At 53.3% G+C, this 14,449-nt stretch overlaps 1 protein-coding gene across 2 annotated transcripts in view; it reads right to left on the bottom strand.

Moving 5' to 3' along the window:
- Window positions 1-14,449, bottom strand: part of LOC103076996 (ammonium transporter Rh type B) — a 38,226-nt gene that overhangs the window by 1,828 nt on the left and 21,949 nt on the right. The window contains exons 1-8 of one of the 2 annotated variants that reach the window (XM_007457890.1): window positions 9,625-9,860; window positions 4,383-4,569; window positions 3,735-3,885; window positions 3,465-3,612; window positions 1,421-1,587; window positions 975-1,112; window positions 758-891; window positions 75-196 (exon numbers count right to left, since the gene is read on the bottom strand). In XM_007457890.1, coding sequence (XP_007457952.1) covers window positions 75-196; window positions 758-891; window positions 975-1,112; window positions 1,421-1,587; window positions 3,465-3,612; window positions 3,735-3,885; window positions 4,383-4,569; window positions 9,625-9,811 — 1,234 coding nt within the window. In that variant the 5' untranslated portion in view covers window positions 9,812-9,860. Of the gene's footprint in view, window positions 1-74; window positions 197-757; window positions 892-974; window positions 1,113-1,420; window positions 1,588-3,464; window positions 3,613-3,734; window positions 3,886-4,382; window positions 4,570-9,624; window positions 9,861-14,449 lie in introns of those variants that run through there. The other variant, XM_007457891.1, reaches the window with a different exon arrangement.

The raw sequence follows: 14,449 nt of genomic DNA on the forward strand, positions 1-14,449 counted from the left end.
CAGCAACATGGATGGACCTAGAGATGATCATACTAAGTGAAGGAAGTCACCCCCGCCCAGCCAAGGTCACTCACCTCCAAGGCTCCCACCCACAGAGGCAAATATCAGTGGGACAAACAGTCCGAAGAGCTGGTGCATGGCCTGAGACGTTGCGCTGCGCTGGCCCTTGGCTAGGAATGGAAACACGCTCTCTAGGCTGCAGGGAGGGGAGAGTGGGGGGAGACAGGGATGGAGCACGGAGCCAGGGCTGGTCAGTGCATCAGTGCACTGCACCGCTTCCTGCAGCGGCCAAAAGGGCCTCAAGGGAGCTGCCAGGCTGAGTCACCTCCAGGCCTTTGCTCCAGTCAGGCCCATAGCCTGGAACACCCTCCCACCTCCCGTGTGCCAGCAACACCCTCACACCTTTCAAGGCTCACTTTGAGGGTCACTTTTGCCTGCCCTCTCTTCTGAGCCCTGATGTGCAAAAATCTATCCTAAGGGTCAGTATCTCTTACCTGACCCTTTAGTAATAACACTATTGAAATCATTTGTTCAATGACCTTCTGCTGTACTTGAGTGAGGACCAAGAAGGCAGTCCCCAGTCTTGTTCACTCCAGCTTCTTCAGCTCCCAGGAGGTAGAGGAATGAATGAATGAATGAATGAAAGAAAATAGTTTTTTTTTTGTTGGTCCACAATAGGAGGAAGAGAGTGAGGGACTTAGTTCAAGGGGGATAACGATTCCACTGGGGATGGGGGGTGAGGGTGGGGAGAACTCACCCATCTCCGTAAGCTTCATGGGTGGCCAGCCCAGCCACAAGGACCCCCAAGAGCGCTCCCAGGACCCCAGCCATCCCGTGGAGGTTGTGGACACCGCATGTGTCTTGGACTTTGAGTTTTGACTCAAGGATGGGCTGGAGAACAGGACAACAATAATGAGTCTCGTGTGCCCTCCGAAGACCCCCTGTTCTGCCCAGGGCCCAAGAGGCATCTGTACCGTGAAGAACTTGTACCCCAGTGTGGAGACGGTCCCAGCCAGGAAGCCAGCTGCCAGAGCTCCAAAGGGTGTCAGCATCATTTCAGCCGATGTCCCCACCACAACCCCTCCGGCCAGTGCGGCATTCTGGATGTGGACCTAAGGGAGCACAGAAGAACAAGGCGTTGAAGGCCCTTTCAGATCGTCACAGCCACACCCAACCCAACCCCGCCCCGCCCACCACAGTGGCACCTACTGCTTCTGAAGTACCCCCACCATCTAACCCTCTAACTCTCCTGCTATCCTGTCATCACCTCATGCTCTGACCCAACGCCTCCAGTGCAGATGGAGCCCCCTGTGCCTGTGCCGTTACCTGTTCCCCTGGAGAATCATCCTTGCAGGGTCTCCGATCTCTCTCCCGCCTCCCGGTCCATCCCTCTGCCTCTCCCAATCCTCTCCCCCCATACCATGTCCAGCCGCCCATCCCTCCCGACAAGGGCTGACAAGGCGAAGGTGCTGAGGGTGCTGGCAGTCAAGGAGTAGTACGTGTTGAGAGCCGACGGATGCTGCCCATCCCCCAGCGTAGTGGGTGCAGAGTTGAAACTAGGCCAGAAGATCCATAGGAAGATGGTCCCTAAATGGTGGGCAGGCAGGCAGAATGAGAGGAAGGAGGTGACTCCCCAACAAGGTACAAGCTGTGTAACTGCACTCAAGTCACCTTCTCTCAGCAGCCTCAGTTTTCTCATCTGTAAAGTAGGGATAGTGATACCTACTTTATAAAGTGAGTACTAAATGAGGTGATACATACCAAGTGCATAGCGCATGGCCTAGCCAGTACTAAATGTTCAACAAATGGTAGCTATCGCAGGGTACTGGCACAAAAGGGAGCTACTTGATTGAAAACCACAGGGGGTTGAGATTTTTTAAGTATCAGAAAAGGAAAGAAAAAAAGGCAAAGGGCACCACATGTCAGGCACCAATCTGGTACTTGATATACATAAGAAGAAAATCATTTGTTTTATAACCTCAACTGCCCCCTGGAGAGGGTGGGCCCTGCCATGAGCACCGATGCCCTGGGCCTGCGCATCTGGGGTAAGGACTGGGAGCTCCATATGCCCTGCCTGCGGGTCCCAGGTCAGTCCTGGAGGGAGAGGGGGAGGGGCCAAGGGCAGGTGAAGGGGAGCTGGGGACCCGGTAGGGTAGGGTCAGCAGAGCAAAGAGGCTTGAGAGACTGCCCCATAGTCCTGAGTGGTCCTTGGGTTGCGATGTAACTTCTGCACCTCCACAGTCTGATTAAAATCTACCACGCGGGCTTCCCTGGTGGCGCAGTTGTTGGGAGTCCGCCTGCCGATGCGGGGGGCACGGGTTCGTGCCCCGGTCCGGGAGGATCCCGCATGCTGCGGAGCGGCTGGGCCCGTGGGCCATGGCCGCTGGGCCTGCGCGTCCGGAGCCTGTGCTCCGCGGCGGGAGAGGCCACAGCAGTGAGAGGCCCGCGTACTGAAAAAAAAAAAAAAATCTACCACGCATACACATGCGTCTTCTGGGAAGAGTTTTGGGAGCAATCAAGGAAGAGGCCAGTTTTCCTGTCTGGAAGAAGCTGGGAGGCAGAGGAGATCTGAGAATGTAAGCCTCGCAGGAAAGCACAGACATCTTGGGGAAGCCTTTGGACTTCAAGCTAAACTTATCTGGGTCTCAAAGGGCAAGGAGGCCTCAGCTGACCTAGGATTCCACATGCTCTATTTCACAACAAACCCAGAGGGGGCCAAGAAATACAAAACCAGTCTATTTTTAATGTAAGAATGGGCACTTCGGTCGCTACTCAATACTACCCTCAAAAACATAAAATACGGATTTCCTTTTCTGACTCATTAGTGAACAAAGAGAGAGGAGCAGAGGCCAAGGCGGAGGTACGCGCTTAGAAGAAACAGGTGGTGATAATGGGGCTTGCAGGTCAGACCCTACTGCTGGCCCGCGTGACCTACGACCTCTCCTTCTCCCCCTTGAGAGTACAGGGGCTTCCAGGAAATCCCCTGAGAGGACGTGACGTCAGGAGGGGGGACGCAGCCCCAGGGACAAAAGCCTGGAGGTTAGAGATGGGGAGAAGCTGAGTCTGGCTGGAGAGAGAGCGAGGCGAGAGTGAGTGGGGAGGGGGGAAGCGGGGGAGGAGTGGCCAAGATCCTGCAGGGGTGGGTGCCCCAGGCTGAGGAGTCTGGTATCTAACTGCCGGTAGTGGGGACCCTGGAGGCCTTCAACAGAGATTGGTGCCCTCAGACTTCGATTGAGAAAGGCCCCTAGGATGGATCTCAGGGCATGTGCCTACCCCAGTGCTGAGTTCTAATAACCTGTCGTAAAACTACTGAGAATGGTGAGCACGGATTCCTGGGGCTCTGGTGGAAGAATCCGAGTTGGAAGGGAGTTCCCAGCCAGAGCCCCAAGGATTCTAGGTGGCACCCCAAGACCAGGCCTGGAGAGGAACCAGCCCCGTACCCACCGCACCTCAGCAGGCCTCACCAATCATGGCAAAGAGGTCCGAATGGTAGACGGAGCCCTGGCGATGCTTGCTCTTCTCCAGCTGGGGCCTATAGAGGACCCTGGAGAGGGCCAGCCCGAAGTAGGCACCAAAAGCGTGAATAGTCATGGAGCCTCCTGCATCCTTCACCTGGGGAGGTGGAGCTGAGGTGGAGGGGCAGCCCCTCACCCCTACCCTTACCCCACGCCCTCCCTGCTCAGGGCCTGGCCCTGGGCACCCCCACTCCTCACCCCATCCCCATCCAGACTCACCCCGAGGAGGCTAAGGAGCACAAACTCGTTGAGGCCAAACAGCACCACCTCCAGCAGGGCCATGAGCAGAAGCTGAGCCGGCCCAGTCTTGCCCAGTACGGCACCGAAGGAGATAAGCACAGCCCCAGCGCAGAAGTCAGCATTGATCATTCTGGGGGGGTGGGATAGGGAGGGTGAGAGGCGGCTGGAAGCGAGGGCAGCCCTGGGGGGTGGGGGGAGGGGAGGAGGCAATGAGCCTACCCACCTAAGCTCTACCCTGGTAGGCAGGAAGGTATCACCTCGCCTTTTTTGTGGATGCGGAAACAGAGTCTCAGGGAGGTTCTGGGCCTTAGCAAACAAAGCCCACAACAGGTGGAAGATCCAAACCTTGAATCAAGAGCTCCTCTGAACCCTGCCCTTTTCCATGGCACTATCTATCCTCCCAACATCTGTTGGGTAATAAGGGGCCTAAAGAAATGGGGAGGTGGGGCTCGAGGATGGGAGAAGAAATCAGGCAACAGAATAGGCAGGGCACCTAAAAGAAATCAACGGATGGGTCAAAAACCTGGGTCAGGGAGCAGACTGGAGGGACTGGGTTTGAGCTGGGTCCCTTGGACAGGGGCCTCCCAGGTAGACCTGAGGGGAGCCAGGGTGGCCACCACTGCCCACCTCTCTACGCCTACATGGATGTGGCCACCGTGGAAGGAGTGGAAGAACCCCTGGACGAGTGTGGACCACTGCAGGGCAAAGGCGGCGGAGAGGAAGGTGAAGCCCACGCTGCTGAAGCCGTAGCGCTGCAGGAAGACCATGAGGAAGCCGAAGCCCACGAAGATCATGGTGTGCACATCCTGGAAGCCTGCAGGGTGGAGGGGGCATTCAGGGCTGCTCAGGCTGCCACCCATCCACCAATCAGCCGTCCTGCCAGCGCCCCCAGCTCTCACCAGCCAGGGCCGCCCTGATGCTGGAGCCGAGCCTATAAAACTCCCTGGGCATGGCCGGCCTCCCAGCCCGGGTCCCCCATGCAGAGCTGGCCAGCTTGGAGCAGTGGGACCCAGACCATCCCTGCTGTTGCCAGGTCAGAGCAAGAGAGTAGAGCCTTCCGCTCTCTTCTCTGCCCCACTCATTTGCCCTATCCCTGGGTTGCTTACAACCAGTGAAAAGTCCAACCTTTCCTGTGTTCTTTCCTGGCGCAGTCCCTGCCCTCTGTGCTGGAAATTCCCTTCCCCTTCTGGCTTTTCTTCAATTTTCCCTTTCTGTCGGAAGTCCTTCTTGATGTCTACCCTCCATTCCTCATACTTCAGAATCTATACCTCTCCATTTTCAGGATTTTAAATTTTATAAATTAATTTACAAAAATAACTTTAAATTGTTAACAGAGATTATCTCAGAGAAAAGAAATTGAAGGGAGGGGGCAGGGCTGCTGAGCTGTACAACTCTGGTGCAAATAATGCCCCCTGGAGGTATGCAATATGGCCACTCCGGGAAGGAGGATTTTACCCTATAGTTTGTTTCTTTCTATACTTTGAATGTTTTAATTTTATAGATGAATCACTTGAGTTTTTTTAAGTGTCAGTGGGGTTTCTGGGCAGGTAGATTTGGGGTCTTTTCTGTTTGCTTTCTATGCTGTGTAAAAATATCTAAAATAATAAACAGTAATAGTGAAAATGAGATAAATACAACAATTTGCTTTTGTATTAGTTTGTTCTGTACCCCTCCCCCCATCTACTTGTAAACAGGGTTTGAAACACAACCTACAATGATGTTCAGCCAGTGCATCTAGTCCTGTTTCCTTTGTCTTGGGTCTATGTACCCATAATGCTGTGCTATATTTGGCTTTAATTGAGAAATACTAGAGAAACACTTGAGTGCATTATTGCATTTGTTGTAAATAACTTACTGAGAAACAGGGTCAACCATGACCATAAACTCTCCTTTCATAGCTCCATGTGAGAAATTTCTCCTGGAACTTAGTACTAGGAAATATCATTTCCCCTGAGGAGCCAGGAACTGGTTTGCTTTCCCTCATTCATGTGTTAGATGTTTACTAAGCAGTCATGCACCAGGCTCTGGGAATGTAGAGCTGTCGGTGGAGGACAGCCATCAAAGGATCAAAGAATCACATATGTGAGGCTTCCTTGATTCTGATGAGAACACGTAACTGACCATATTACCCCTTTTTCCTAGCTGCCTGGAAGCTCAGAGCTACAGGAATTTCAACCATAACAACTGTAGGCCTTCACAGTGTTCATTATTTGTGTACTGCTCCTATACTTTTCTTATTCACGTTTTTGTTGTAAATGACCGCGTCTCTTGTAGAAAGAGGCAGATCACAAAGGAAGAAAATCACAATCACCTTTTTTGTTTAAAGGTGAAGCACCAACAAGCCAAAAATTTATTACTGAACTTTAGAATGTAATCAATAACTTTGAGAGAAGTAAATTTTTCTGCTTTTGTGTGTGTGTGTGTGTGTGCTGTGTATGGGCTGATAGGAAATGAGTTTGCAAGCCCTTGGCAGAGGGTTGGGTGCATGTTGGAACTGGAAGTCTACAGCTCAGCTGCCAGCCCCAGTGGCCAAGGGGGTGAGGGTCTGGAGGTCCGCTGGCCTCACTAAATGTCTCCACCACTGTGCCACTTTTCCAGCCCAGCTCACTCCCCAAATCACCCAGCTCTCTCTTCCCTCTCAGATCTTAAAACCCAACAGAAAAGGAGAGGTATCTTTTAGAACTCAGCCCGAAGCCTTAGTTCTTTTAGCCTCACGGCCTGACTTGTTTTCTCCCTGTGCAAACAGTAAAGGGGGTGCCATGTCTGTTCTTTTGCCCAAGGATAACAAAACAACAAAAGGGGCTGGGTCATGCCCATTTCATGCCGAAACCCACTCCAGAACTTGTCTTAAATGGCAATAATATTTACATCTCCCACCCTGGGTTTGTTGGGAATCAAAACTCAATCCCTTGGCCTTTCACCTGGAGTCTAAACATCAAGAAATCTCCTTTACTCATTCCACTCTGTGGAACATTCCACACAGACATTCTCCATGGACTGTGGTGGGTAAGGGGCTATTCCAGCTGGAGGAAGGGGGATAGATGAGATGACCCCTCAACATTCCCTTCAGGGTATCCCTGGGTTGGGCAGGATGGAGCCTGTTTTCCATCACATCCCCACCCCCACCAAACCCATGCACCTTTGGCTGGAGAGAAGATAAAAGCCCTCTAGGGCCACCTATCACCCTCCCTCCTTCCCTTACTGCCCCTCCCCAACCGCACCAGATGACTCCTGAACAAGGTCAGACTGTGGGACAAGGGGACAGTTAAAGCTGGGGCATTAGCATCTAACAGAGCTGGATTTAAATTCCAGCACCTCCCCCCTCCACTTCTCACCGTGTCATCTTGGACAAGCCACTTAACCTCTCTAAGCCTCAGTTTCCTCATCTGTAAAGTGGGGTTATAAAATGTGAGAAGCAGGAAAAAGGGAGTGGTAAGCTGGGGAGGCCATCTCCCCCCACCACTCTACCCCCACGTGCCTTTAAGAGGGCAGATAGGGCTGTATTCTCCTAGAAAAGTCACAAATCACTCTGGTCCCAGTCACTTCCCCCTGCCCCCACCTCAAGAAAATCCTGATTCCATTTGTCCTAAATCCCTCTCCCTGCAAGTCAGGTCTCAGAGATATATAAAAAAGAACCTGTCCTAAAAATAATTAATTAATTAATTAATTAATTAATTAAAAAAAAAGAACCTGTCCATATTTTTTCTTAGAACCCTTTCTCATCTTTGCTTCTGTGTCCCCTGTATGCCTAGTCTTTTCCCCTAGTCTTTTCCCTTCTTTCTTTCTCTCTCTCTTTTTTTTTATTGGAGTATAGTTGCTTTACATGTTGTATTAGTTTTCCCCCTCTTTCTTATTTTCCATTACTTGCCTCATAGGATAAGAAGTTTGTAATGTGGGGGAAAGTCTGCAGATGGGGAGTCAAGAGACCCGGTTCTAGGCTGGCTAACTTGCTGTGTGATCTTGGGCAGTCACATGACCTCTCTGGCTCTCTCTCCACATCTGAGAGGAGTGGATCAGATGAGCTCTAAAGGCCCTTCCTATAGAGGTAACAGACTGATACTCAGAGCAGCCGTGCATTTGACATTGGCTAGTCCCACAGCTAAACAACAGCGGCAAAACTCTCTTTCATCTCCCAAATCAAAGGGCAGTGGCTACACCACCCTCTGGCCCTGACCACTTCTCCAGGACACAGGGATAGGTGAAGACTTGGCTCATCAAAGCCCCACGCTCCAGGGACCTCACACCTCCCTCCTCCCCAACCCATCCCTGCACCAGGGTCCCAAGTCCACAGGGATAGAAACCTAGTGCAGAAAAAGAGGTAGAATTCCCAGTGCTATTCCTCTTATTGCAATCCAGGGACAGAAAACTGTGCATCCAGGAGAGCCTACCATTGCAGCAGAGGGATGAGAGGTTGGGGGTTTCAGGGAGGACTGTGAAGCAAGCAGGGCTTGGAGGCCTTGAGTGAGGCCCATGGGAGAAGCAAATGGGGGTTCATGGCAGGCAGCCAGGTCAGACCCTAGGACAAGAGCTTACTTCTCTCAGCCTGTGGACTGTCCCTGCCCAACTCCCCATCTCTGTGGACAAATGTATGACCCCAAGAGTCTGCCATCCCAGCTCTGTGGCTCTGGCTTTGATTCCAGCATCCATGGCTCACCTCATGCAGCCAGAATTGGGGTGAAATGTGGGGAGGGCTGTAGCCCTCCCTCTGCCTAGGATGGCCGGTATTCTGGCACTTTATGCCCAGGTCCAAGCCTCCACCTCACCTTCTCTATCCTCAGCATTGTGAGCTTCATTTTCCTGGGGTTGGGGCTGGGAGAGGGTCAGGTGGGGACAAACTGCCACCAGCTCTGCATACAGAAAGCAGGGTAATAACAGCCTGGGATTTTTATAGGAGACTCTCACATTCTGGGCCTCATTTGAATGTATATCCTTCAAACCGAGGCATCTTTCTCCCCATTGCTCAGATGGGGAAAACTGAGGCTTAGAGACCTGGTCAAACATTTGTGATGAAGTCTGGGAGATCTGGTCCCAGCTGCCCAGGGCCTGAATCACAAGGTTGGGTCCCCAATCTTGAGGGAGAGGCTCTGTCCACAACAGGGGGCAGGGGCTTAACCGTCTCCTTCCTGGGCCTTGTCAGCAGGCAGGGGAGCTGTGGTGCTAGGACCTGAGGATGGCTGAGTCCTAGTTCCAGCTCTGTCACTCACATGGCAGGTGATCATGAACAAATCACAACCCCTTTGAACCTCAGCTTCCTCCTGGGTGAAATGGGCTAATGACCCTACCTTGCCTCCTTCACAGGGCTGGGGGGCTGCTACTCTGTGATTGGCTGGTGGATAGTTACATCATTTTCTCTCTGGCTCTGGAAGGACCAGCTTTGGGGGACTGGGGAAGAAATGTCTCAGTCCACTAGTCTTGGCTGCCTTCACAGCTAATACCATCACGGCCTTCTGCGCCCCACTCCCTACCTCCCCTGCCCAGATGATTTTTTCCCTGTGGTCAGGGTGGAGGCCCCAGGAAAGGCAAAGTCTCTGAACAGCCCAGCAAAGCCCAACTAGGCCAACAAGAGAGTAGGTAAAGCTGGGGCTTCAGATCTGGGTTCAAATCCCAGCTCCCTCAATTCTGACAGCAAGACCCTGAACCAGCCACCTAACCTCTCTGAGCCTCAGTTTCCCCATCTTTGCCTACTTCATAGACTAAAGGAGAAAAAATGCATGTGCCGCCCTCAGCATAATACCTGGAATGTGGCAGACGCTAGTGAAAGGGTGTTATAAATCTGGGGCACCTTAGATCTGGGCATCCAAGTGCTCCCTCCCAAGACATCGGGGGAGCTTAGGGCCTTAGCTCCCCCCATGCCCTCACCCGCACTCACTTGGGTAGCGAAAGTAAAATTCATTGTCCGCGTTACTGTGGTTGTGCCAGTGCCAGAGGGCAGCGTCGGTTTCATGGTTGTAGCGGACAAAGACCGCAAAGAGGATGGCGGTGGCGCCCTGGAGGAGGAGGCACAGCAGGGGCAGCTGCAGACGCCGGCCCGCGGTGCGGCGGGGAGACCCGGCCATGGGATAGAGGCTACGAGTCTCCGGCTCCGGCTAGGGCTCCTGGCGCCCGGCCCTGGGAGACACTCACCGGGCGGACCGGGCAGGTTTCACTCGAGCCAGGCCCCGCCCACTGGAGCCGGGCCCCGCCCACAAGGAGGCTTACCTGCCCGCAGTTCCTGGCTCCAGCCCGGGAGGCCGGGAAGGGTGGGCGGAGTCCCAGACCTGAGGTGGGGCGAGGAGTGGAAGGATATGGAGCGTTTGTACCCCCAAGTCCTCTTTCCTTTGGGCCAGCTGACCCTGGCGCCGTTTCGGTTGGGACAGGTCCTTGGAAATGACCCTAGAAAGGCGCCCTATGTTCTGTCTGCTGGGGCGCAGCTGCGGGACCGCAGGGGGCGGTGGGGGGGGGAGGAAGAAGGGAGGGCAACCGCCCCCTCAAACATGCTGTTAGAGAGTGTTTCCCAAAGAATAAGCGGCCTTATTAATAGGCTCAGACTTCCCTGGCCGAGCCCCTCCAGGGTTAATACAAGAGACAGGAGAGGGATTACTCAATCTTTTGCCCAACTGAAAAGGCGATAGAAAACGGAGATAAAGAAAAGCCGGCTCTCTAGGCATTGATGATTAACCTGGCCAGGGAGGTCTGAGCCTCAACAGTTGAGTTCCTTACCCCACTCCCAAGCCTCAGCCTCCTCACCTGCGTCTGCATCCCACCACACTTGTAGGTCAGAAGGCTGGACCTGCGAGCAAGCAGCGCAGGGGCCAACTGACACCTGGGTTCCCTGCATGTCCAGTGTGGATATGAGAGGGTCTGGGCTGCCCCAGCAGCTGGAAAGAAGGGAAGCTAGATGGCAGGAGGGTCTTCTCAGTTAAGAGTCAAGAGACCCTTGTTACACAAGCAAGATTTGCATCCGCTGGGGTCCTGGTAGATAGACAGCGAGGAGGCAGCTGTTAATTGAGCACTTACTGTGAACCAGGCTTCAGAGATGAACCAGATGACCCCTCCCTCCAGGAGTCACTGTCCAGTTGGGAGAGAGACACTTAGGAGAGAACTGAATTACCACTGGGGTAAATGTGTGACCCTGGGAATCACAGAGGTTCTGGGGGCCTAGAGGAGAGGCTGCAGAACCCACAGGAGTGGGGATGAGGGAGGGGACAAAGATGGAGAATTGCTTCCCGGGAGGTGGTGTCTGCAGGCAGCCTGGAAGGACAACCTAGAAACTGCATAAGTGAAGAAAGAAAGAAGAGGAGATGTTTCAAGAAGGGGACCCACATAAGCAGAAACCGTGCGCACGTTCAGGGTGCTCAGGAACTGAGGCCAGGGGTGGGTATCAGCAGGCGGAGGTACGTGGCCTCTACCCAGTGGGTGCCGGGCCCCTGGAGACCTCTAAACAGATGGAGGACCCTCACATTATTGGTTCTGACTCCCAGAGGCCACAAGGGGCTTCAAAGAAGAAAACGTGAAGGCCAGTGGGGCTGGTGGTGGGGAAGGCCCTCTGCCTACACTGCCCGTAGCCTAACCCCAGCTGTCTGAAGGGGTTGTTGTGTGGGAGGGACTTGTGGGTATTTGCAAAGATGTCTCAGACCTCGGCCTGAAGGAAGAGCTGCCATTCTCAGGGGATGTGGCCTAGGCCCATAGGGACCAGCCACTGCCCAGAACTGAAGCAGGGTAGGGCTCCTCCTAGGAATGGGGGTTGCCGCTTCTCAGGAATTGGAAGGGACAGGAGTGACAGGGGTCCCTGACCCTCATCCTTGCTTCCCCTTCTGCCCTCTTCCCAGTTCACCTCCTCCCTGTCTCCCCTCAGGGGCCTGAGCCTCTGGCCCAGCATGGGCTCTGGGGGACAGTTGGATTCTAGGTGCCCAGCCAGGCAGGCATGGGAGGGTGGTAGCTGCCTCTGATAGCACTGCTCTACCAGGCTGAGCAGCCTCTCTGGCCTTCGGTGGCCCGTGGCCCCTGGCCCCGAGACTCTTTCTCACTTCTTGGTCAGCAAGATGGCTGTTTTCTAGCTCCTCTGCAGGTGGTGGCGTGGGGCAGGGGGGAAGAGAAGATGTCTGGTCAGCAGCCTTTGGATAATGATTCTCGGATAATTCAGCACCTGGGGTATCCTCCCAGGTCCAGCCTTCTGCCCCAAAGGTTCAGCCTGCTTCCTGAGCCCTGTTTGGGAGCAGGGGTTGCCCTGGGTTGCACAGGCAGGGACTGGACAGGCCCTTAAGGGGAAGAGTCTTCAAAAGCAGCAGAACGCGAGAGAGAAAGAAGGAGTGAGCTGGGCCTTCCCAGCATCTTCTGGGAGCCTCCACCCTGATGCCAGCCTCCTCCATCTCTATTCACCTGTTGTCTCTCTTAGTCTCCCTGAATTCCTCTGAATCTTTGATTTTCCCTCTCCTCTGTTGCTCATTCATTCATTCAACGAATATTCACTTAGTGTCAACCCGAAGCCAGGTCCCGGGACTGTGACCTGAGGTTCTAGACACACGTGTAACATCGTTGGGTCCTGGATGCCTCCAGACCTGGAAGGTGTCAACCCTTTATTTGTTGGATTGTGGGAGGTCTAGAGGGAGCCCCCTGGAAGGGCCAGGATAGCTGGGCCAACCTCTTGAGGGCATACTTGGAGACCTTTGGGGAACTGCTAAATACCATCTTTATAGGAGGATCTTGTTTTGTTTTGTTTTTTGGCGGTACGCGGGCCTCTCACTGTTGTGGCCTCTCCCGTTGCGGAGCACAGGCTCCAGACGCGCAGGCTCAGCGGCCATGGCTCACGGGCCCAGCCGCTCCACAGCATGTGGGATCTTCCCAGACCAGGGCGCGAACCCGTGTCCCCTGCATCAGCAGGCAGACTCTCAACCACTGCACCACCAGGGAAGCCCTGGATCTTGGTATTTTAACAACTAATGGGTACCATCTGGTATCACCCCTGGTCCAACAGAGAGCAAAACCCTGACAGTCCTCTCCTTTTGAGGGTCCCCCTGGCCCACCCGCCCCTTCTGAGGGCTCTCCTGGCAGGCCTACACCTGTGAGGGCTCCCCTGGCCCACCACCCACTAGGGAGAATCTCAGTCCATGGTTTTCTTTTGGATTGCCAAGTGCTGTCAGGGCCCCTGGCCCTTCCTCCTGCCTTCTCTGGCCCTGAAAACTCTGATGGAATGGGGGGGCTTCACCTCTCACCCCTTCCTCCACCCCTGACCTCCTCTAAGGGCCCAAACTCTGTCACCAGCTCCCATCCTGCCCGGCCTGGGGTCTGCCCAATCTTTGACCTTCCACCTCCAGTTTCCAGCTGTGACCAGCTGGGCACTTGAGGGTGGCCAAGGGGAACGGGTGTCTGCTGCTTGCCCTGGCCCAGCCTGGCCAGGCTGTCCACAGGGACCAGGGTTTGGGTTACTGAGTAACTCGGGGTTGCTTGGAGCTGTTCTCTACTGGGGTCACCTCCTCCCTATTCCCTGCTCTCTTGGCTCAGGAATCCCCAAAGCCAATTGGGTCCTTTTGCTCCATCAAGCTATCCCCAGTGTTTATGGGGAACAAAAGAGAAAAATAGCAAAGCACCAGAATCAGTAAGACACTTGTTTGTTCATTCCTTCATTCATTCAATACATCTTTGCTGTACGACCTCTGCAAATTGTTGAGCTCTCTTTGAGTCTCAGTTTCCTTATCTATAGGAGTAATAATATTCCATTTGTGGAAGTGTTATGAAGATTACAAATAATTGATGTAGAGCGTTGGCATTTTCATAAGCAGTCAACAGATATGGTTATTATTGTTCTGATTGGCTGAGCAGAGAGGGCAAATGGGTTGCTGACTCCAACATACTATGGGCACATGCGCCTCTGGGGACAGGAAAGGATGGAGGGGGCAGACACAGTCTTGATGTGCTTTCCTGTCATCGGCTGGAGGCAGTGACTAGCAGAGTCTGAGGCCTAGGACAAGCATATTCAGAAAGGGCCATCAGAGCAGCCGCTGTGACACAGCAACTCTTGAATAGAGGAGATTCGGGAGAAGGCAGAGCCTTCATTCATTCAACAAACATATATTGAGCACCTACTGTGTGCCAGACATGGTGCTAGGGGATGGAGATCCAGTGGAACGAGATATATCCCTGGGTGGGGGTGGGAGGTCTATCTGGGGGGGGGGGATGCAGGGGAATCAGCAGGCAATCGCATTGCCAAGGGTGATAGTGGGGGAGACAGGTCCTATGGGGACCCAACCCATGCTGGAGGTGATCGGTGAAGGCTTCCCAGAGGAAGTGATGCTTACCATGAGATCTGGCCTAATTTCACAGGTAAGGTGGAGCAGGGGGATTCCTTTTTGTCTAACAGTCTGGTATGAAAATAGAAAAAGAAGCTATACTAGAGAACTCCTCAGCACCCATTTTCTGGGGGTGGAAAATCCCAGACCTCATTTTTTCCCAAAAACCACAGCCACAGTGGCACCATACAAAATATTGTTGTGTTTACATACAGCCAATGGTAAAATCAAATATGGCTTTCTGTCCCCAGAGGCTCACCAAAATAACTTCCATGTAAAAGATTGCCAGAATCAGATTACTTGTGTTTGTTAAGGTTTCTTCATCTGTAAAATGAAAATGACAATACCTTGGGAAAAAAGTTTGTCAGAAGGCAGTGATACCAAATTAAAATGTTTTCCACTCATGTAATACATTTTGTTTGCATTCCT

The sequence above is a fragment of the Lipotes vexillifer genome, unplaced genomic scaffold (genome assembly GCF_000442215.2).
Source record: "Lipotes vexillifer unplaced genomic scaffold, Lipotes_vexillifer_v1.1 scaffold238, whole genome shotgun sequence".
NCBI classification, from domain to species: domain Eukaryota; kingdom Metazoa; phylum Chordata; class Mammalia; order Artiodactyla; family Lipotidae; genus Lipotes; species Lipotes vexillifer.